We start from the raw sequence: 23,128 nt of genomic DNA on the forward strand, positions 1-23,128 counted from the left end.
AAATGCCAGATGGCATATGCGGGCTCTGCAGTGGGACCTGAAGTTCCAGTGGGGGCAGCATCAGGGGAATCTCTCTGACAAGCTCCAGATCTCAGAAGGGACTGCGAAAGACCAGCAGTAGTGGTTAACGAAGCTGGATTGGGTCGAGGGCAGATCCCTCTCCTTTCCCCAACCAGATCTTACGATCGTGACAGATGCGTCACTTCTGGGATGGGGTGGCCACATGGGAGAGGCAGAGATAAGAGGTATCTGGTCTCCGGCGGAAACCGGTCTCGATATCAGTCATCTGGAGCTCCGGGCGATTTGACTAGCATTGAAAGCATTCCTTCCCTCTCTCAAGGGGAAAGCAGTGCAGGTGTTCACAGACAACACCACTGCCATGTGGTATTGCAACAAACAAGGCAGAGTGGGGTCGTGGACTCTTTGTCAAGAGGCCCTTCGCCTCTGGACTTAGCTGGAACATCAGGGCATTTCCCTGGTGGTTTAACACCTGCAAGCTCCTTGAATGCCAGAGCAGACAAACTCAGCCGATGATGCATGGTCGACCACGAATGGCGTCTCCATCCGGAGGTAGCGTGAGGTCTCTTCCTTCAGTGGGGAGAACCTTGGTTAGACTTGTTTGCCTCCGTAGAGAACGAGCAATGTCAGCTGCTTTGCACGTTGGAGTTTCCAAGGCGTCTCTCGCTCGCCGATGCTTTTCGTTGCGAGTGGAACTCAGGCCTCCTTCCCGCCAATACCACTTCTGCCCAGAGTTCTGAAGAAGATCAGGCAAGACCCGGCCCAAATAATACTGGTGGCTCCGGACTGGGCACGGAGAGTCTGGTATCCCGAGCTCTTGAACATGGCCATAGCTCCTCTGATCAGACTGCCTCTTTGGGAGGATCTTCTGTCGCAGCAGCAGGAGAAGGTCCTCCACCCGAACCTGTCAACTCTGCGACTTCTTGCAGGGAGATTGAGTGGCGACAGTTGACGGCTTTCGACTTGCAACCCGAAGTCTGTGATGTTATCTTGGCAGTCACGCATCCCTCAACCAAAACTGTAAAAGCCTTTCGGAAGACATTTGGGGCATGGTGCATTGACAATTCTGTCGATCCTCTCTCTGCTCTTCTCTCTCAAGTTTTTCTCTTTATTCTTTCCCTAGACCGGCAGGGTTCCACCTTGGGTACACTTAAGGGATATCTCTCTGCTATCTCTACCTTCTTAAGGTTACCTTATCAACCGTCCTTATTTAACTCTCCCATACTTGGGAGGTTTCTTAAAGGCCTCACACATCTCTTTCCTCCTATCCCATTCATCAAGTCCCAATGGGATCTCAACCTGGTCTTAACTTACCTTATGTGTACCCCGTTTGAACCGCTTCACAACTGTCCTCTAAGGCTCTTAATTATAAAGACTGTCTTTCTAGTTGCCATTACTTCTGCCCATTGAGTTAGTGAACTCCAAGCTCTGTCATCTAAGCCACCTTTTCTTTCTATACACCCTGACAAAGTGGTGCTTCGCATGAGGGCTTCTTTTCTACCCAAGGTAGTGACACCCTTCCATGTCAGACAGTCCATCACATTGCCTACCTTTTATGCACCCCCAGATCCCTCTCATGAGGAGGAGAGACTCCACGGTTTAGACCCAAAAAGAGCGTTGGCGTTCTATCTTGATCGCACCAAAGACTTCTGGGTGGATGTTCAACTCTTTGTGGGATATGTGGGTGCAAAGAAGGGGAAGGCGGTGCAGAAGAGGACCATTTCAAGATGGGTAGTCTTGTGCATAAAAATGTGCTGCACTCAGGCTAAAAAGTAACCTCCTGAAGGTTTGTAAGCTCACTCCACCAGAGATACAGCTCTACCACAGCGCTAGCACGCGGCGTTCCAGCCCTGGATATTTGTCAGACAGCAACGTGGGCATCTTTGCACAATTTTACCAAGCACTACTGCCTGGATAATCTGGTCCGAAGGGATGGCTACTTTGGCTGTTCGGTCCTGCAGGACTTTTTGGTGTGATCTTAGTTTGCAGGCCCAACACCGGGGATGGTATTGCTCGGGTATCTATTCAAAGGTAAGGAATCTGCAACTAGAAGTCTGTCAGATTTACAAGTTACTTACCTTCGGTAACAAAATATCTGGTAGAGACATATTCTAGTTGCAGATGCCTTACTGACCTGCCCATCCTCCCCGCACTGCGAACTGATTTCTAGGGACAGGAACTTTCCCTTAAGGGCCCTAGTTTTGGCACACCACTCTTAGTGTTCTTCATGGCTCTGCACTATTGGCGTGGAAAGTCATGAAAAGAAACTGATGCCAGCGCGCTGGGGTGGCACCAATATACAACTGCGATGTCATTACGGCGGGCACGACGCCAACAACGCCACCATAGGTACTGCCCGAAGAAAAATCTCCGGTTCCAGTCTAACGCCTGGGGAAATTCAAAGGTAAGGAATCTGCAACTAGAATATGTCTCTACCAGATATTTCTTTACCGAAGGTAAGTAACTTGTACAATACCTCTATTACATAATGCACTGCAGGGGTCTGTGTTTCAAACCAGAGAACCGCAGAATTGAATCCTTGTTGGTGCTGGGTAGATTAGTGAATTGTTTATGTTTAGTACTATGGGATCCCAGTTTGCAACACAAAGCACTGTGAAAATATAAGTCATAATTTTAAACTTGCATTACACATAGTATAAGATAGACTGCTACAAAATTTGCAAAAAGTAATCTTTCACTCAGCACCACTACCACCCTGCGCTGCCTTTAATGTAACTTGAAAGAGACTGGTTATAGTTCTTTCACAGTCTCATCATTTCAGAACTGAAGCATTTTCATTATTTAATACAATGAAGCCATTGCTGTATCTTATTTATCTTATGCAACTAACAACCATTGACAAAGTCAGTAGTCCTGGCGTATTGTAGGTGGAATGTTACGTGTATTGTATATCTGAACACAATGGCAGAAAGAAGCAGCAGAATATCAGTCAGGCGGCATGCTTTGCGAAGCACAGATTTTTAGCTCATGTATTTTCAAGCCTCGTTCTTAATTACATCAGCCACGCCCCTTTAGGAGAACCTACAGTTGTGTTCATCCCACTTAAAGCCATGAGAGTTCTTTTCTCTAGCGGATATTTGATTACTCCTCGCGTTTCAAACTTCAAAATGTAGAGCGTTGTTTGGCAGGACTTCCCTGATAGAAGTGCCTAACTTCGTGTAACAGCAGGACCTAGACATGCCTGTCAGCGCACCATTCGTACTATGACGTGCACCAACCCTAATATTTGAGTATTGTAACCCACATATATCGTAGCTGCTCTGCTGATATCCTCAGCACTGTCTGACATGCACCTCCCCTTGCTATTGTCAAACTTGTCAGGACGGGAATGCCTCATGCAGGTAAATGGGCTTTTACCCTTGACCATGTTCCCGATTGCATGTGAAACTGGCATACTGACCTTTTATTTTTGGCCCTGGTGTTAAGCTAGTATGTGTGTACATAGAGGCTTAGACATGTTCCTTTCAATGCATGGTTGCGAACCTGTTCTATGCAGCAGTCGAAGTGTGTTTTAAAAAATATGGGAACTGTAGGGAAATGCCTTCCTTGGCATGGTTACACCCTAACTTTTTGCCTTTTGTTGATGCCAGTTATGATTGAAAGTGTGCTGGGACCCTGCTAACCAGGCCCCAGCATCCGTTTTCTTTCCCTAAACTGTACCTTTGTTCCCACAATTGGCACAGCCCTGGCACACAGATAATTCCCTTGTAACAGATACCTCTGGTACCAAGGGCCCTGTGGCCAGGGAAGGTCTCTAAGGGCTGCAGCATGTATTATGCCACCCTGGGGACCCCTCACTCAACACATGCACACTGCCTCACAGCTTGTGTGTGCTGGTGGGGAGAAAATGACTAAGTCGACATGGCACTCCTCTCAGGGTGCCATGACCTCAACCCACTGCCTCTGGCATAGGTAAATCACCCCTCTAGCAGGCCTTACAGCTCTAAGGCATGGTGCACTATACCACAGGTGAGGGCATAGTTGTATGAGCACTATGCCCCTACAGTGTCTAAGCCAAACCTTAGACATTGTAAGTGCAGGGGAGCCATAAAGAGTATATAGTCCGGGAGTCTCCACAGTTCCATAATGGCTACACTGAAATCTGGGAAGTTTGGTATCAAACTTCTCAGCACAATCAATGCACACTGATGCCAGTGTGGAATTTATTGAAAAATGCACACAGAGGGCATCTTAGGGATGCCCCCTGTATACCACTACAATTCCTAGTGCTAGGCTGACCAGTTCCTGCCAGCCTGTCACAACCAGACGAGTTTGTGGACACAATGGGGTGAGTGCCTTTGTCACTCTGTGGCCAGGAACAAAGCCTACACTGGGTGGAGGTGCTTCTCAACTCCCCCTGCAGGAACTGTAACACCTGGAGGTGAGCCTCAAAGGCTCATGCCTGTTGTTACTATGCCCCAGGACATCTAGTGGAGATGCCAGACCCTCTGGACACAATCCCCACTTTTGGCAGCAAGTCCGGAGGAGATAATGAGAAAAACAAGGAGGAGTCACCCACCAGTCAGGACAGCCCCTAAGGTGTCCTGAGCTGAGGTGACCCCTGCCTTAAGAAATCCTTCATCTTGGTTTTGGAGGATTCTCCCAATAGGAATAGGGATGTGCCCCCCTCCCCTCAGGGAGGAGGCACAAAGAGAGTGTAACCACCCTCCAGGGCAGTAGCCATAGGCTACTGCCCCCCAGACCTAAGCACACCCCTAAATTCAGTTTTTAGGGGCGACCCTGAACCCAGGAAATCAGATTCCTGCAACCTACAGCAAGAAGAAGGAATGCTAACCTGAAAGTCCCGCAGAGATGACGGAGACAACAACTGACTTGGCCCCAGCCCAGCGGCCTGCCTCCAGACTCAAAGAACCTGCACAGCGGCGCATCCAGCGGGACCAGCGACCTCTGAGGACTCCGAGGACTGACCTGAACCTAAAGGACCAAGATCCTCCCGAGGACAGTGGCTCTGTCCAGAAACAGCAACAAAATTGCAACAATAAACAACTTTGAAGAGACTCTCACTTCCCGCCAGAAGCGTGAGTCTTCACACTCTGCACCTGACGCCCCCGGCTCGAATCCAGGACAACAAACACCGTAGAGAGGACTCCCAGGCGACTCCAACGATGTGGACACCCTGAGTCAACCTCCCTGCACCCCCACAGCGACGCCTTCATAGAGGTTCCAGAGGCTCCCCCTGACCGCGACTGCCTGGGAACCAAGGAACCTGACGCTTGTACCAAGCACTGCACCGTAGCCCCCAGGACTGAGAGGAGCCACCTACCAGTGCAGGAGTGACCAGCAGGCGGCCCTCATCCTAGCCCAGTCGGTGGCTGGCCCCCAAAGACCCCCCTGTGCCCTGCCTGCATCACCAGAGTGACCCCCGGGTCCCTCTATAGATTTCTACAGCAAACCCGCGATACTTTGCACACTGCACTCGGCCGCCCCTGTGCCGCTGAGGGTGTGTTTTCTGTGCTTGTGTGTCCCCCCTTCTGTGCTCTACAAAACACCCCTAATCTGCTCCCCGAGTACGCAGGTACTTACCTGCTAGCAGACTGGAACCAGAGCACGCCTGTTCTCCATAGGCACCTATGTGTTTTGGGCCCTCCTCTGACCTCTGCACCTGACCGGCCCTGTGTTGCTGGTGGGGTGGCTTTGGGGTTGCCTTGAACCCCCAACAGTGGGCTGCCTATGCCCAGGAGACTGACTGTGTAAGTGCTTTACTTATCTGAGAAATTAACCAAAACTTACCTCCCCCAGGAACTGTTGATTTTTGCAGTGTCCACTTTTAAAATAGCTATTTGCCATTTTTTACCAAAACTGTGTGTACTACTGTTTTAAATCAAAGTTCTATACTTACCTATGTGAGGTACCTTGCATTTTATGTACTTTCCTCAAATTTGAATCTTGTGGTACTAAAACTAAATTAAGAAAATATATTTTTCTATATATAAACGTATTGGCCTGGAGTTAGGTCTTTGAGTGTGTGTTCCTCATGTATTGCCTGTGTGTGTACAACAAATGCTTAACAATACCCTCTGATAAGCCTACTGCTCGACCACACTACCACAAAATAGAGCTTTAGTATTATCTCATTTGGCCCCTGTCAACCTCTAAGGGGAACCCTTTGACTCTGTGCACACTATCTCTCACTTTGAGATAGTATATACAGAGCCAGCTTCCTACAGGAACCGTGATGCATGTAAAAGGGGAGGGGTGAGCGTGAGGGAAGGGTCAGTGGTGAGACTATAAAAAACAAAATATTCTATAACATCTGTTGGTCTTCCTTCAGGTAACTACATACAAAATAATGCAGATTAAAGGAAAACTAAATATAAGTTAAGTTAATCAGTGGGAAATGCACTATTGTACATTATGATACCTCTATTACTTAATGCACTGCAGGGGTCTGTGAGTCAAACCAGAGAACCGCAGAATTGAATCCTGGTTGGTGCTGGGCAGACTAGTGAATTGTTTATATTTAGTACTATGAGATCCCAGTCTGTCACACAAAGCACTGTGAAAATGTAAGTCATTATTTTAAACTTGCATTACACATAGTATAAGATAGACTGCTACAAAAGTTGCAAAAAGGTTTAAGATAAAAAAGGTGCTTGCAAAATACAGATTTTAGTAATACCAGGACTGTACATAGTGCAATTTGTTTATAACTGTCTTTTAAAAGCACACACTTCACAGCTCAGCTGGTATCTCCCTTGCAATAAAGCTGAATGCCATCAGGAAGCTATAAGTGCTTCCCTCAATGAATGCCTATACTGGCTTCCAACCACGTTTTACATTTGCATATTAACCAGTTGTGCACATTTACATTTCTTTCAGGCAAGCGGGCACCTGGACAGGAAGGCTTGTCTGCCCCTCCTCTGGTTTCACAGTACACAAGTCTCCTGCTTTACACTTCAGCTGCAGCATTTTAACTGTTGAAAGTATCCACCCCGAGAAGATTGTTTTTTCACTCAATGTTGGGGAAATGTTTTTCTTGAATTAAAAAAGTATGGTGCTGTGCTCCTCATGTCCAGCCCACTTCGTTCTCTGGTTCTATGACCTGATGGGTGCTCAAAGTGTGACCTCATAATAGGCAGTCGACTACTGTCTATGTCCTGGGCACATAACAAAGAGCTGTGGAAACAGTGTAACCTATTTTGCAAATCAGTAGTGTGACCAGATCTTCTTCTGTGTGTGAAAGGAAGGCGAGTCTACTGGTCGTCCTTAAAGTGTTATGTGAAACCCCAGATTCTTTCCGGATAAACCATGTGTATGTGGAGTGCATGTATGTGCAGTGAGTTTGTAGCACATAAATGGAAGTGGGAGTCTGTGGGCCTATTCACAAACTGCATTTGTAGTACATTTATTAGTACTACAATAGTACTATCGATGCAGTCCAAAATGGTGGTCACTAACCTAAGTGCTGAGTTCTGCACCTTCGCCTCCCAGGGGATGGCTGCAAAATGAGGAATACTTAGTAAAAAAAAAACAGGAGGAGCTTAGGGCAGAGTAAGGTGGGGTTTAGGGAGGGAAAAGAGTAAACCCATTCCTGTTCACACACATCACTTTTCAAGTTACAACAGCCAAAAGGTACCCAAAACAGTAGTAAATGTACTCCATTTCAGACCTGAAGTAAGTCAAGTACCACACATGGCCAACAGCTGGTACTGCAACACCCTCCCATTAAAAATAAGGAAGGGAGTGTTCCACAGAATACTCAGAGGACTGCTTTGCGACTAGGGTTGGTGTCTGCATGCAGCCAGGCTCTCAGAGGAGAGGGGACTTCACTTGAAGTCTGCTACTTGCTGTATAAGCTGAGGATCTGCTTAGCGCATAGAAGCCTGCTTTATCAGAGAGGGAAGAAGAGTACCTTTGCCTGTAGGAAGAGAGACTGTAAAGGAAGAGAAGTTCAAAATCTTCCCAGGGTGTGTTGCACCCAGAAGTAGCTGACAGTTGACTTGGAGCAAAGTTAGTCTTTACATGAAGAATGTAGGGCCCCCTGGCCTGCTGCTGCAGCATCTGCCTAGAGCTTACATAAATAAATATTCACTGGGTCATCATCATGTTACCCGATATTCCCACTGTTGACCCCGAGGCCCTATTGTTGCTGCTGCCTCCTAAGAGGCCTACCTGAAAGGAGTTGCCAGATGAGCCTGGAGGCTGCAACTTCCAAGACGAACATTCTCTTGCAAGAGCCTGAAGACTGCAGTTGCCAAAGTTGAAGGCCTACCTTCATCAGGCTGGTGGCCATGGCTGCCATAGACAAGCTTTCACTTGCATCAGGTCTCAAGGCTGTAGATGTTGAAAAAGAATAACTGGCTGTGTTGGAGGTCCTGACTGCTGACAAGGCTGTTGAGTGAGCCGTTCAGCAGCAGTGATCATTAAAAAAGCTATCCGTGGTCTCCCCTCCTTGTGCTAGAGCCCGAGAGTGTGAAGTCACTGATTACACTGACCCATACAATGGATTTACCAGCATTACTGAGCAGGTAACGCAGTGCTGTGTCTGCTTGAAGTGAAAGACTGGCTATCAGGAGAAGTTAGGAAATGCTGTTGCTGAAGTCTAATATTGACCAGTACAAATATATTGCACAAATGAGTACTGAAATGACCTACTGGACAGTTCTTTAGGTAATCGCTAGTGATCTACACCTGTCCCTAGTTTAAGCCTTTACCTGTACCTTGACCTATGTCTGAATTGCACATTAAAAAAGTGGGGAATTAGTGGGCACCATTAAGATATATGTATTTTATTTGATACCGTAGGGGTCCTACATCCCTGTACCTCAACTCCCTTTGGAGTACGTACTGTTTTGTTTTGCTGTACAATTAAATTACTTACTTTTTCATCAAAGATAAGCACTATGCTAGACAATACATTATTGTGTTTGTTGGTTGACTTTTTAAATCTAACTTTTCCCATCACACAACTTCACTAAGAAGCCTGTAATTGCTTGCCCTCGCTATTGTATATCCCATCACTGTGGAAAAGGTTTTGTAGACATCTGAAATTTGTTTTTTTTTGTCTACTGTTTAGCTTTTAACCAATCACTACGAGCGTTGCTGGAAATACTACTGCCTCCCTACTGGTTGGGCCAACTATGGAGTCAGCTCAGAGGAAGAGCTGCACTTGTCCCGGAAGTTGTTCTGGGGAATTTTTGAATCCCTTGCTCATAAGGTAAAGAGATCTTCGAAATAGGCAGATGTTTCTAAAGTGCATGGTTTTATAGTGAAGTTTTCGTGCGTCAAGAAGAGCACATTGTCTTTGAATGTTTTTGTTTTGCCTAAACTGCTAATCCAGAGGAAACTTTGCGGCTTCTAAAAAATACACATTTTAACAAAACCTCTGTCCATAACTTCAACAAGGGCATGTTAAAATGTTCTTTAATTCAAAATGTTGTCTCTGGCCTGCAAAACGTTTTCGCTGTCCAAAGGAAAAAACTAAGTAAAAGTTTTATAAAAATACCGATTTTTGTATTTCATGCACGCAAAACCCATTGTTTGAAAACTATAAATTATTCTTTGTGTCATGTTTCATTCTCCTTCTCTCCTCCAAACAGCACCCAAGGTTACAAATGTTACTAAATCATTGGGTGGAGGGCTAATCATCAAGCATCATTAGAAGACTGTTTAAGTTGCAGCATAACATATGCAGGCTTGCTTGACGTTCAGAGTACTGAACGTGAATTTCCATTAGTCCTAGTCCAATGTATCCTTCTTATGAAATAGATAGCACATCCAGGAAAGGAAACACTAGTCCCATCCACCGTGGTAGGATGGTACAAAAGGAGGTGGCATTCCAGGCATCTTACTGAGCCTACAGAAGTCTCTATTAGATCGTAGACTGTCCAGAAATAGTTGAAAGCTGTGATTAACACGAGTTGAACTAATTAATTGAACTTACTAGTAAGAAATCTTCACATCACATCTACACCCCTGTTCCTCATCCCAGGCCTTACCTATATTGTATACCACAAAATCGGTTGTATAACACTATATTAAGGTCAGTGATATCGACCAGCAAAAATAATACATCCACTACATCACCTAATACTACTGTTGGGCCGCAACTGCACAACAATGCACTTCAAAGTATACACTATAGATGACTGGAGTGCTACATCCTATGGAATGTTCATTATCCTTATTTAGAAATACAATGGAGAAACTGTGTACTAGAATTCACACTTTTGGGCAACAGTCATATAGAAACATGGAAGTTGATGCCCACATATTTGCCCATGATATCTCAGTTGTTCTCACCGTAGTACTGATGAGGTAGCTGGCATTCTTCTGTTCGACCTTCTTCAAATACTCACAAGCAATGTAGCCTGAGCCTGGGAATGAGCTACAGCAATCATCGAGCTGTTCTAGCAACTAAGTAGGATCTTGAAATCTTCCTCATGCTGCCGTGAACTACCAAATGAACCTTAAAGGGTATTAAACTACGCAAATAGCAGACATCTTTCTTTATAAATCATAACTGCTTTCTGAATATGACATAGTTGCTCCTATTTTCCTTGGTGAGAAAATCAACTTCCTTATAACCTAAAGGAAAATGCGTTTTTTTAGTGAACTTTGACACTCTGTTTGTACAGTTACTCTAAATGGGGAGGAAAACATTGAGAAGATATTTGAAAATCCACAAAGTTACAACTGGAAGATGGCTCAATGGGTTAAATGGCTGCCACTGTAAGGGAGACTCAGACATTCATGCTTCTGAGGTTGGTAAATTGAATACTATTAAATTGGGTAATTGTAACATCTGCTATTTATAACTGCTTAAAAGTGGCACAAATGTGGTATGAAGCATTATAGTAAAAACAGTTGTTAATGTTATGTAGCTATTCAGTAGATTCCTGTTGGGCGCCCTCTCCATCTTCTGCATAAAATATCCATGTTCTGATGGACAGCTACCTGCTGTTTCCTCACCTGTAGAAAATTCCACGTGTCAGACTAGATCCAGAAACTTCAACGCTCTCAGGTCGCTGGTAGGGGGCGCTGGCTTTGTATCAACATCAGTGTGACATCAGATAATGTCATCAAAGCTGCATTGTGCCGTGCCTAGAGCAACAACGTCAGTGCGCATTTTTCTCTGCTTTTGATGCTGGTCCGGGGCTTGCTTTCTCCTGAGAGTATTGAGTTTTCTTCACTGAAATGTCATACTCTAGTGCAGTGCAGTGTCACCTCCAAAGCGTTCAGGCTTTAAGCCGTGTTGGGATTTCAAGGGACAGATGTCCATCATCGATCCACACTCTAGATGCTTATGGTATTTGGGATCAGACCATAATTCCCGTTGGCTGCGACTTGTGCCGCAGTATGCATCCTAGGGCCATCAAGTAAAGTGAGTTAAGTTATTTATGGCGTGGGCCAGTGTGGACCGTAGATTTGTTGATGCTTGAAATCCCATTCCAGATCTCCTTACTCACATTCCTCAGGAACAAAAAGAGAGCATAGGAAGCACAAGAAACACTCTTGAAGAGGTAGGTCTCCCAAGGGACTCTGGTCTTCCACAGGATCCTCATCTTCAGAGGTGGAGCTAGTTGCAGCGAGGCTGTCTTACCATACTCCCGGCAACTTTGTGCCTGTATATCTGATAGAGACTTCTAGTTGTTGGCGTTGTGGTTGCCATGATGACATTGCAGTTGTATATACTCACCACCCCGGCGTGCTGATGTGAGTTATTTTCATTCTGCGCCAGCCTACTCGCAGATCCGGAGAAGAGCTACCCCAGTCATTTTTTGACTAACTGCGACATTTTGTAGAATTCGTTTTTGACGAGTTTTGTTGCATCAAGTGATATCCTGCGACTTCTGTCACCACATGATGTCGGTGACGGATCCGCACCTCATGTGTCTCTGCCAAAGTCGTGCTCCGAGTGTCGGGGCATGAACCCAAAAGCTTTGAGGGAGTGGTCCCTGAAGCTCATGGCGGCCCGAATCTCGACTCCACTTTGTTCCCGGTCCCGTTTGAGAGGAAGGTCAGGAGACCGGTTGCGGAGTCACCGCCATTCTTCTTCGTCCAAGTCATCTGGACATTCGGGCAAGAAGAAGAAGTCGAAGAAGGCAAAACGTTCTTCGACTTTGCCCCGTCACTCCCACGATGCAACGCAGGAAGATCGTCGACGTTCTAGGCCCCCGTCCTCAGAGCCTCAGCCTGGGTCCACTCCAAGCCTCCCCGAATTTCCAGGAGCGGGGGTTACCCCTGCCCAACTTAAGGAGTTCTATGAGGCCATGCGCCTCATATTTGGGCAGTCTGACCCACCCTCGGCACCTTCAGGCCCAGGGGAGTCGGTGAGGGCCACCTTGGGTTCAAAGTTGGCGACTTTGGTCCCGATTACGGAGGCACCTCAGGATCTGCTTCCAGGACCCCGATGCTCCTGGTGCCGATTAGGCCCACAATCAGCGTCAACTCTATACTCATTCCTGACGACCCAGAGCCGGAACGACATAGCTCAATGCCAATTCCATTTTCCATGGGCCCTGCTTTGCCCAGGTTTGATCCTGAACCCGATTACTATGGGTATGGATCCGGGAAGAGTGTAGAGGGGTCGCTGGAACCCTTAGAAGACCAGCTTGAGCCTGATCTGAACTGGGTACAGGATTTGGGTGATGCCAGTGGGTTGGACACCTCCCCTGACACTAGCATGTTCTCTCCCCGTACCATGGACTACGGAGGAGGGAGCGTCTTATTCTATGGTGGTGAGAAGGGCGGCTGAGGTTTTGAACCTCAAGCTTCTTTCTGTGGAGTGCTTCAGCCTGGGGCCTCCAACTCAGAACCCTTTCTTCCCTTCAACAAAGCGCTTACGAACATCCTACTGGGGACCTGGTCCAAACCCAGCACAGGGGCTCCTGTGAATAGGATGATTGCCCGCCGCCATCGGCCTGCGCCGAATGACCCAGATTTCCTTACCCAACACCCTATCCCTGAGAGCCTTGTCATCCATGCTTCTTCATCCTCTGGCTCATTCCCTACCACTCCCCCGGAAAGAGTATCAAAAAGACTGGACAATTTAGGGAAGAAGATGCTTTCTTCTGCCAATCTAGTGCTGCAGTCCATTAACACAGCATGCCTTTTGGGCCGCTATTCCCATATTCTCTGGGATACTGTCACGCAAGTGCTGCCTCAAGTTCTGGAAGAGGCCAGGAATGTTCTCTCCCAAGCCATGACAGATGGGAGAGACGCAGCCAAGTTCATAATCCGTTGTGGACTGGCTACGACCGACTCAATATGCAGATCAGTTGCATCGACAGTGGCACTGAGACGCCACGCCTGGTTGAGGACGTCTGGCTTTTCGGAGGATGTCCAGCAATCTTTGATGGACATGCCCTTTGATGGCACTCATCTCTTTGGAGGCAAGGCGTACTCAGCGCCCAAATGCTTTAAGGACTCCTGGGCTATGGCTTGGTCCCTTGGCCTCGCAGCCGCTTCTCGCCCCCTCAGTCCGCCTCTCACTCCTTTCATGGCTACAGAAGGGGCACTCAACCGCGTTCATTTCCACAGGGCCATCGACCTACGCATGCTGTACAGCCCCTGCATGGACGCGGGATCCACCAAACTCGTGGATCAGGGATTCAGCGAGCCACCCAGTCCACCGCCGCCCCCTCCTCTGCCTCAAAACCATCCTAGTCCGTTGGGACATCCGGGTCCAGTTGGCAGCAAAACTCGCCATCATCTGCCCCACTGGGAATCCATTACCACAGACAGGTGGGTTTTACAGATCGTCTGAAGGGGCTACTCCCTCCCCTTCGAAAGTTCTCCTCAAGCCATGCCACCATCATTCGATCACCTGTCAGAGGATCATTTGGCACTTCTACACGAGGAAGTCAATGCTCTCCTGGCCAAGGGAGCCATAGAGAGGGTCTCTGCGCCAGAAGTAGGTTGTGGTTGCTATTCCCACTTCTTTCTGGTGCCCAAAAGGGACAAGGGTCTTCGCTCTATCCTAGACCTATGATCCCTCAATCTCTTCCTCAAGAAGGAGAAGTTCAAGATGTTAACCCTGGCTCAGGTCCTTTCTGCCCTGGACCCTGGAGACTGGATGGTTGCTTTGGACTTGTAGAACGCCTATTTCCATGTTCCCATCCTGCCGGCACACACACGTTACCTAGGATTCGTGGTAGGTCACGAGCACTTTCAGTTCACCGTGCTCCCCTTTGGCCTTACCAGTGCCTCTCGAGTGTTCACGACAGTGATGGTAGTGGCTGCAGCTCATCTACATAGGTTAGGGGTCCCATTCTTCCCGTCCCTCGACGACTGGCTGTTGAAAGCGGACACGCCCAGGAAAGTTGTCTCCCACCTCCAGACTATGGCAAACCTCCTGCATTCATTGGGGTTCACTATCAATGTGCTGAAGTCACACCTGACTCCCTCTAAGACGCTCCCTTTCATCTGAGCTGTCCTGGACACAGTGCTGATTCGGGCTTATCATCCCGAAGAGCAAGTCCAGAATATTCGGGCTATGATACCGATATTTCAGTCTCTATACTGGATTTCGGTGAGAATGACTCAGAGGCTGCTGGGCCTCATGGCCTCCTGCATCTGGCTGGTCCAGCATGCCAGATGGCACATGCGGGCTCTGCAGTGGGACCTGAAGTTCCCTTGGGCGCAGCATCAGGGGAATCTCTCCGACATGGTTCAGATTTCTGCGGGAACTGCGAAAGACCTGCAGTTGTGGTTGTCGAATCCAGATTGGGTCAATGGCAGATCCCTCTCACTTCCCCAACCAGATCTCACAGTAGTGACAGATGCATCACTCCTGGGGTGGGGCGGCCACATGGGAGAGGCAGAGATCAGAGGCCTCTGGTCTCCGGCGGAGTACAGACTCCACATCAACCTTTTCGAGCTCCAGGCAATCCGGTTTGCATTGAAAGCATTTCTTCCCTCTCTCAAAGGGAAAGTAGTGCAGGTGTTCACAGACAAAACTACCGCCATTTGGAATTGCAACAAGCAGGGCTGAGTGGGGTCGTGGACCCTTTGTCAAGAGGCTCTTCACTTCTAGACATGGCTGGAATGCCAGGGCATTTCCCTGGTGGTTCAACATCTGACGGGCTCTCTGAACGTCTGAGCAGATGAACTCAGCCGTTGATGCTTAGTCGATCATGAACGGTGTCTTCATCCAAAGGTGGCGCAAGGTCTCTTTCAGCAGTGGGGAGAGCCTTGGTTAGATCTGATCACCTCCGCAGAGAACACGCAGTGTCAGCTGATTTGCGCATTGGAGTTTCCAAGGCGGCACTCGCTCGCCGACGCTTTTTGTCGCAAGTGGAACTCAGGCCTCCTGTACGCCTTCCAGCCAGTACCACTTCTGCCCAGATTTCTGAAGAACAACAGGCAAGACCAGGCCCAAGTAATCTTGGTGGATCCAGACTGAGCACGGAGAGTCTGGTATCCAGAGCTTTGGACAATTAAGGAAAAAGGTATTTTCTTCTACCAGTCTAGCGCTGTGGTCCATGAACACTGCATGCCTTTGGGGCCGCTATTCACATACTCTCTGGGATACGGTCGCGCAAGTGCTGTCTCAAGTTCCGGAAGCGGCCCGGAACGTTCGCTCCCCAGCCCTGACTGATTGGAGAGACGCAGCCAAGTTCATGATCCATTGTACAGTGGATACGACCCACTCACTAGGCAGATTGGTTGCATCGACGGTGGCACTGAGACGCCATGCCTGGTTGAGGACGTCTGACACTAAGAGTCTGGTATCCCGATCTCTTGAGCATGGCCATCGATCCTCCGATCAGGCTGCCCCTTTGGGAGGATCTTCTGTCACAGCAGCAGGGGACGGTTATCCACCAGAACCTGTCCAGTTGCCGCCTCCTTGTGTGGCGATTGAGCGGCGATAGTTGACGGCTTTTGACCTTCCACCCGAAGTCTGTAATGTCATCTTGGCAGCCAGGCATCCCTCCACCAAAACGGTGTACGCCTGTCGTTGGAAGAAGTTTATGGCAGGGTGTATCAACACATTTGTTGATCCCCTCTCTGCACCTCTCTCAGAGGTTTTCCTCTTTATTCTCTCCCTTGCCCAGCAGGGCTCTGCTCTGGGCACCCTCAAGGGATAGTTGTCTTTCATCTCTGCCTCCAGACCAACCTTCTCTCTTCATATCTCCCATTGTTGGGATGTTTCTTAAAGGCCTCACTCATGTTTTCTCCCATACCGTTCATCATGCCCCAGTGGGATTTGAAGTTGGTCCTCACATACCTCATGTGTGCCCCTTTCGAGCTGCTCCACAACTGTCCTTTACAGCTCAAAGCGCTTAAAACAGCTTTCTTGATTGCCATCACCTCTGCTCACAGAGTAAGTGAGCATAAGGCTCTTTCTTCAAAGCCACCATTCCTAGCAGTACATCCTGACCCAAAGTGATAACACCTTTTCACGTAGGCCAATCCATCAACCTGCCTTCTTTTTACACGCCCCACATCCCTCTCATGAGGAAGAGGGACTCCACCATCTGGATCCAAAAAGAGTGTTGGCATTCTATCTAGATCGTACCAAAGATTTCTGGATGGATGATCAACTCTTTGTGGCATATGTTGGTGCGAAGAAAGGGGAAGGCGGTGCACAGGAGGACCATCTCACGATGGGTAGTCCTCTGCATCAAGATGTGCTATGCTTTGGTGAAAAAGCAACCCCCTGAGGGTTTGCACGCTCATTCTACCAGAGCAACTGCTGCTACCACAGTGTTAGGACACAGAGTTCCAGTCCTGGATATCTGCCAGGCTGCAACATGGGCATTCCTACATACGTTCACCAAGCACTACTGCCTCTACAGTCAGGTCCACAGGGACGGCTATTTTGGCCGTTCAGTCCTAAAGGGATTTGTTTGTGTGATCTTAGTTCTCAGCCCACCACCAGGGATGGTATTGCTCAGGTATCTATTCAAAGGTAAGAAATCTACAACTAGACGTCTCTATCAGATGTACAAGTTACTTACCTTCAGTAATGATATATCTGGTAGGGACATATTCTAGTTGCAGATTCATTACCGACCCGCCCATCCTCCCCACCCTTCAAACTGATTTAGAGGGACAGGTACTTCCCTCTAAGGGCCCTAGTTTTGGTGCACCATTCTCAGTGTTCTTCATGACTCCGCACTACTGGCGTGGAAAGTCGTGAAAAGAAACTGACGTCAGCGCACCGGGGTGATGCCTATATATGACCGTGACATCATCACGGCGACCACGATACCAACAACGCCTGCGAAGTCGACCGATACCACCTAACGGCTCGCAGGGGTACTGCTCAAAGAAATAATTTCCGGATCCAGTCTGACACCTGGGGAAATTCAAAGCTAAGGAATCTGCAACTAGAATATGTCTCTACCAGATATATCATTACTAAAGGTATGTAACTTGTACATCAGCAGGAACCGAACCTTGAGGCCACTCAACCGGCACTGATGCCTTCCTTTCCAGTGCCACCAGTGCCAACCTCACTCTTGCCGGATCCTTCAACGCCAGCACAGCAGATTCTTGTCATCTTAGCACTGACACTATCATTCCCGGCATCAGGTACGTAAACAACCTGAATGCAATGTTTGGCATTTTCACTAGGGCCTCTCACCTTAAAGGCACACCAGCAAAACCATTCAGCTTCCCCATATTTATGCCACTGGTGCCATACGGCGTGGGACCTGTAACACCAGCTTCTGTTCTCCTTTTCACACTTGTGCACAACTACAGGGTTTTGCCATTGTGCTGCAACTGTGGCTGCAACTGATCCCACTGCTGCCGCCACCTCCACCTCTGCCAGATCAGCGCTTGGATCCATTGGTTACAATTTCTCCACATATGGATGATAAATATGGTGAAAATACTTATGGTTTTACCGGTCTGTACTTCACTGGTGGTCTAGATACTCCACCAGAGTTGGTAATGGAATTTCCTGTCGTACTTCGTACCTCAGAGGTTCAAAGCTGTGTTGCCAGCGGTTATGTTGTACCATCTGCAGTCAACAGTATCCCTGCTGTTCGAAATGGGCTTTTTGATCAACAAACTCAAATCTCACCTGAGGCCCTCACAATGGCTCCAGATCATAGAGTCAATACTGCACACCACCTGTCTTCACACCTTTCCTCCACCCCAGAGGATTGCCAACATCCAGGAACTGATCCCATCTTTCCAACATGGTGCGAGAGTTCCTGTCCTAATGATTCTGAGATTCCTAGGTCTTCTAGCTTCCTGCATTCTCCTAATCACACATGCATGTTAGCACATGAGGGCCTTGCAATGGTGCCTCTGCCGACAGTGGCAACAGTGCAGGGGAGACTTGCCAGCTCCATCATGATCTCCCCCAGTGCTGAGGCAGAAGTGGCTTGGTGAGGGAACGAGGCAAACCTTAACTGCGGGATGTTTTTCACCCACCCTCTGACCATGACTATGGTAATGAAGAATGCTCCACCTTAGAGTGCAGAGCTCACCTGGAGGATCTGGAGATCAGAGGCCACTGATCTATGGAAGAACAGGTTCTTCACATCAACCTGTTGGAACTGCAGTTGATTTGGCTGGTGCTCAAGGCCTTACTCCCCTCCATCTAAGGTCAGGCCGTCCAGATCTTGACTAACAGCACAACTGCAAAGTGGTAGGCCAACAAGTAAGAGGGAGTAGGGTCTTCTTCCTTTGTCTGGAGGTATTGAGTCTGTGGTCTTGGGCACACCACCAAGGGATCTGGTTAATCTCCAGTCAAGTAGGGGGGTCACTGAATGCAGAATCAACAGCCTGAGCCAACGTTATCTTACTGATCATGAGTGGTGACCTCTGCCAGAGGTAGTCCAGGATATCTTTGCCCAGTGGGGCACTCCTCAGGTGGATCTGCCCGCCTCCTCAGACAACGCTCAATGCCAGTGGATTTGTGCCCTCCATTGGGGATGCAGTTCAGTTGAAATTGAATTTTACGCTGCACTAAGAGTTTCCCTCCATACCCTTGATTCCTCTCTTCCTAAGGAAGATACGCCAAGACTGGACCCATGTCATTCTCATCATCCCAAATTGGCGTGGGAGGGTGCACTTCTCCACATGTCCCCAGTTCAAGCTGCCATTCAGAAGAGACCTCTTCTCCCAGTTTGAGGGGATGGTAATGCATCCCAGTCTTCAAGAGCTCCACCTACATGCCTGGAGTTTGAGGGGGGACATCTTGAGTTCCTTGCAGCTGCCACAGTAGGTGGTTGACATTATTCTTTCTGCTTGTTACCCCTCTACAAAGTTGGCTTACTCTGGCAGATGAAGTAACTCTCTTGCATGGTGAGTGGACAGCAACATAGACCCTCTGTACCCCATGTGTACAATTTGCACTTTTCCTTGCCCAGATGTGTTGTGTGATCTGTATTGTCAAGGTGTATTTTGTAGCATTGCCAGCCTACCTCTGTCTCCCAGACCAGCCGCCTCTCTTCAAATCCCCCATTGTGATGCATTTTCTGAAGGCATTAATAAATCTGAATCCTCCAATCCCATTTGTTGTTACCCAGAGAGAGTTAACTTATTTTAGTGTTAACTTTTCTGAGGGTGACTTGGTTTAAGCTCATGCCCAATTGTCCCTTAGGGATATCGACCTTGACAACAACTTTTCAAAATTTCAGCCAGATAGGTGACTGAGTTGCAGGCTTTTATTTCCCGTCCACCTTGACAAGTTGGTGGTGAGAACGAGGATGCTTTCCTACCTAAGGCGGTGACTCTCATTCCATCTGAGTCAATACATCACCCTTTTGACCGTGTGTCCTCTGTCCACCCTATGAAGGAGGAGGAGCGGTTGCATAGACTGGATCCTAGGTAGGTAGTCAGCTACTACCTGGACAGCATGACAGGGGGACCAGTTCTTCGTAGGGTGCCAAGAAAGGCAAAATGGGTCAGAAAAGGACTCTTTCAAGGTGGATTATGCCCTGTAGTAAGGCCTGCTATGTGCTGGTGAAGAAAGAACCACCACAAGGAATCAGGGTCCGTTCTACCAGGGCCAAAGCCACCACTTTTGACATTGCATGAGGAGTTCCGATTGAAGACATGAAAGTTAGACACATGTGCATCTCTTCACACATTTGCCAAGCATTACTGCCTGAATTCTGAGGTGCATAGAGATGGTCAGTGTGCCAGATGTGTCCTACAGAATTCCATGGTATAACCAGCCATCAACCCTCCTCCTAAGTGGAAATGGCTAAGGAATATATTCTACAGGTGAGGAATCTATAGATAGAAGTATCCATCAGAATGCAAAGTTACTTACCTTGGGTAACAGTCTTTCTGGTGGATATTCTACCTTCAGATTTCTCACTGACCTGCCCGCATCTCTGTTTGATAAATAGTTATTCGGAAAGTTAATAATATCCTAAATATGAAAATATATGTAGGCACTGCACTACTCTGTCAATGTCGATCCTTCCTCTTGCCTGAAAGACAAGGAAAACAGGTTGGATGGAAACTTACATTTTTGCTCTGGGGTGGGTCTGTACAGCTTAGGTGATGTCATCGGATGTCACCCTCAGCGTCGATACGAAGCCAGCTTACTCTACCGGAGAGAAGAGGGCTTTGAAGTTTCCAGATCCAGTCTATTAAATGAGATTTGTCTACAGGTAAGGGATCTGCATGTAGATAGAGTATCCACCAGAAAGGTTGTTACTGCAGGCAAGTAACTTTCTCTTCCTACCCTTCACATTTAACTATTTCAGTGCATTTGACAAACATATAGATTTCTTTTATAAGCAATTTTTTGGGCATTTAAAATAAACAGTTATACAAACCATTGGCAATTTAGGGGCAATGGTGACAGCAATCAGCATCGGATACACACGTGGTTACAACATAGGGTAATTTGACGCATCAACTCCAGCAGGAAAACCTGTTCCAGGCTCTATAACCCTTATGTGTGTGAAAATGTATAGTGGAATATTAAAGCACATCAAATCTTAGCACGTTTGCAGGGACATCCGTTAATGATCTTTTAGGGTGTCTCCAACAGTGAGCATATATTCATGCCCTGGAGCGGCCCAGCAGTCTCTTGTGCTTTTATTCCTCCAATCCTTCGAAATGCCTCAGTTGATCAATAGAAACCCCAGATTTATCAATATTTTTCCTTCCCAGTGTGATCCTTGTCCTCGACAAGGCCCAGCAGAGCTACATTACTAGTAAGTTTAAGTCACCAACCTAACAACTCTGGCAAAACTTGGGAGACCTCTCCGTAGAACCCCTGAACAACTTTGCAGCCCAACCATGTAGAGACGTGTAAGACAACACAGGTAATCTACCAATCCACTCTGCTGGATTCTTCTATAGGCTCTCTGTCCTATAAAATTGCAATATTTGTCTTGTTGGGCAATCTGTTCAGGGGGCTAAGCTATAGGTGGGGCATCAGGGTAACAATGTAAACCAGTGGTTCCCAACCTGTGGTCCGGGGACCCCTGAGGGTCCGCGAAGCCTCCTAAGGGGGTCCGCGACTGCTTAGAAAATTAAATAATATTAACATATTAGGTCCCCAGCCTTCAGTAATGACTCATGGGAGGGTTCCCGGATTCCAATAATGATTCAGTGGGGGTCCCTGGGTTCTAGTAATGGTAAAGTGGGGGTCCACAGAAGTCAAAAGCTGAGGAACCACTGATGTAAACCCTTAGTGCAGGATAAAACGGCAGATACATATAGAACTGGATCTTAAAGAAGTTATACTCTATACTAAGCTCAGTGATAGATTTGTTCTTGCTTCTGACCTCCACTTCACCCAGTTTCGAGGTACCACTCATGGCCACCCAAAGAAGACTATACTTATAGATATTTTGTTGGCAGTAGGTACCATCTAAGGTAGTAAATGTCTGCAGAATCTGTAATATAGGATCTGACACTTGGGCCTTTAGCTACCATAATTGCTTCCAAATGGTGTTAATTGAGCCCACTGAGAGTGTTCTCCTTGTTCATATGAAATTGGAAGTACAGAACCCATTGAAGGTGATGCTCAGAAAGATATTTTGCATAAAATTATTGTGGGTTTTCTTATCTGGTAGGCACAAACAATACACCTCTTATTTGCTTGTGCTTGGCTTGAATTTTCTGCTCCTTTTTCCTCTTCTTTTTCCCACTCTGAGTTGCTGCTACATTTGAACGATTTTCTTTCGGAAAGCAGCTCACAAAACCCATTCACCACAATATATGTTCATTTTATTTATTTATTACATTTATAGAGTGTCAAAATTCCCCAAAAGATGTCCTGGAGTTGAAGAACGAACTCCCTTGATAAAGTATAAAACCAATATTTATAATATTTTGAATAGCAAGATGGTGGAAAAAAAATCGAATAGCTAAATTCACAATAGGTAATGTTTTGCCATGAAGGAAACACATATTTGTGTCCACCTATGCATGTTTGTTAACTTTAACTATCTTTACATATCTATTTTTAGAAGAGTGGACTGTTCTAACAGTTGTATGGAAGGAAGATGATGTTTGAAAAAAATAGACCTTTATCATTTACTACTTCATGCCGGCTACAGTGATTTTTGAACTTTGAACGTTTCACTATGGGAAACCTGTGTAATTTTATAATGGGCCCTGAATTTGATGCCTGCTGATAGAGGCACAACAAATGTTGGATTGCTTTATTCTAAACAAATTGCAAATGATTGGGTAAATATTCTGGCACCGCTATATATACTGAATTAGAGAAATTCAGACAGGACTTTATTAAAGTTAGAAATGTACTCACTATACAAAGATAGAAAAAACATGTGACAGAGATTATATTAATCTGAGAAGCTAACATAAAAAACTAACTCAATATAAATCCTAAACTGCGAGCAGTAATAGTGGAGCGGGTGGGGCACTAAAATCAGTGGCCCACAAAGTACTTGATCAGATCTTGAGTGCACAGTAGGTGGGGCGCTCAGAATCAGTAGAAATACAGTTGTGGAAGTAGATTTAAGTTTACTATTCTATCTGTCTTTTACCCTGTTAGAATGATCTGACTATTTTCTGCATATGCCAAGAAGGAAAATGCAAAAGATCAAATCAAGATGGACAAAGGGATGGCATTAACAATTACCAAAGTTGGGCTCAATGAAGATGCCTTGTGAACACCACTTGAGGGGTCCATTTGGAAGATTGATAAGGAGGAAGAATGATTGCTTGT

At 47.0% G+C, this 23,128-nt stretch overlaps 1 protein-coding gene across 8 annotated transcripts in view; it reads left to right on the forward strand.

Annotated features, from left to right (window-relative positions):
• Nucleotides 1-23,128, forward strand: part of RYR1 (ryanodine receptor 1) — a 1,068,376-nt gene that overhangs the window by 555,381 nt on the left and 489,867 nt on the right. For all 8 annotated transcript variants that reach the window (XM_069206982.1, XM_069206985.1, XM_069206986.1 and 5 more), the window contains exon 50: nucleotides 9,077-9,217. In XM_069206982.1, coding sequence (XP_069063083.1) covers nucleotides 9,077-9,217 — 141 coding nt within the window. The remainder of the gene's footprint in view (nucleotides 1-9,076; nucleotides 9,218-23,128) is intronic.

This window comes from Pleurodeles waltl, chromosome 9, assembly GCF_031143425.1.
Source record: "Pleurodeles waltl isolate 20211129_DDA chromosome 9, aPleWal1.hap1.20221129, whole genome shotgun sequence".
In the NCBI taxonomy this organism is placed as follows: domain Eukaryota; kingdom Metazoa; phylum Chordata; class Amphibia; order Caudata; family Salamandridae; genus Pleurodeles; species Pleurodeles waltl.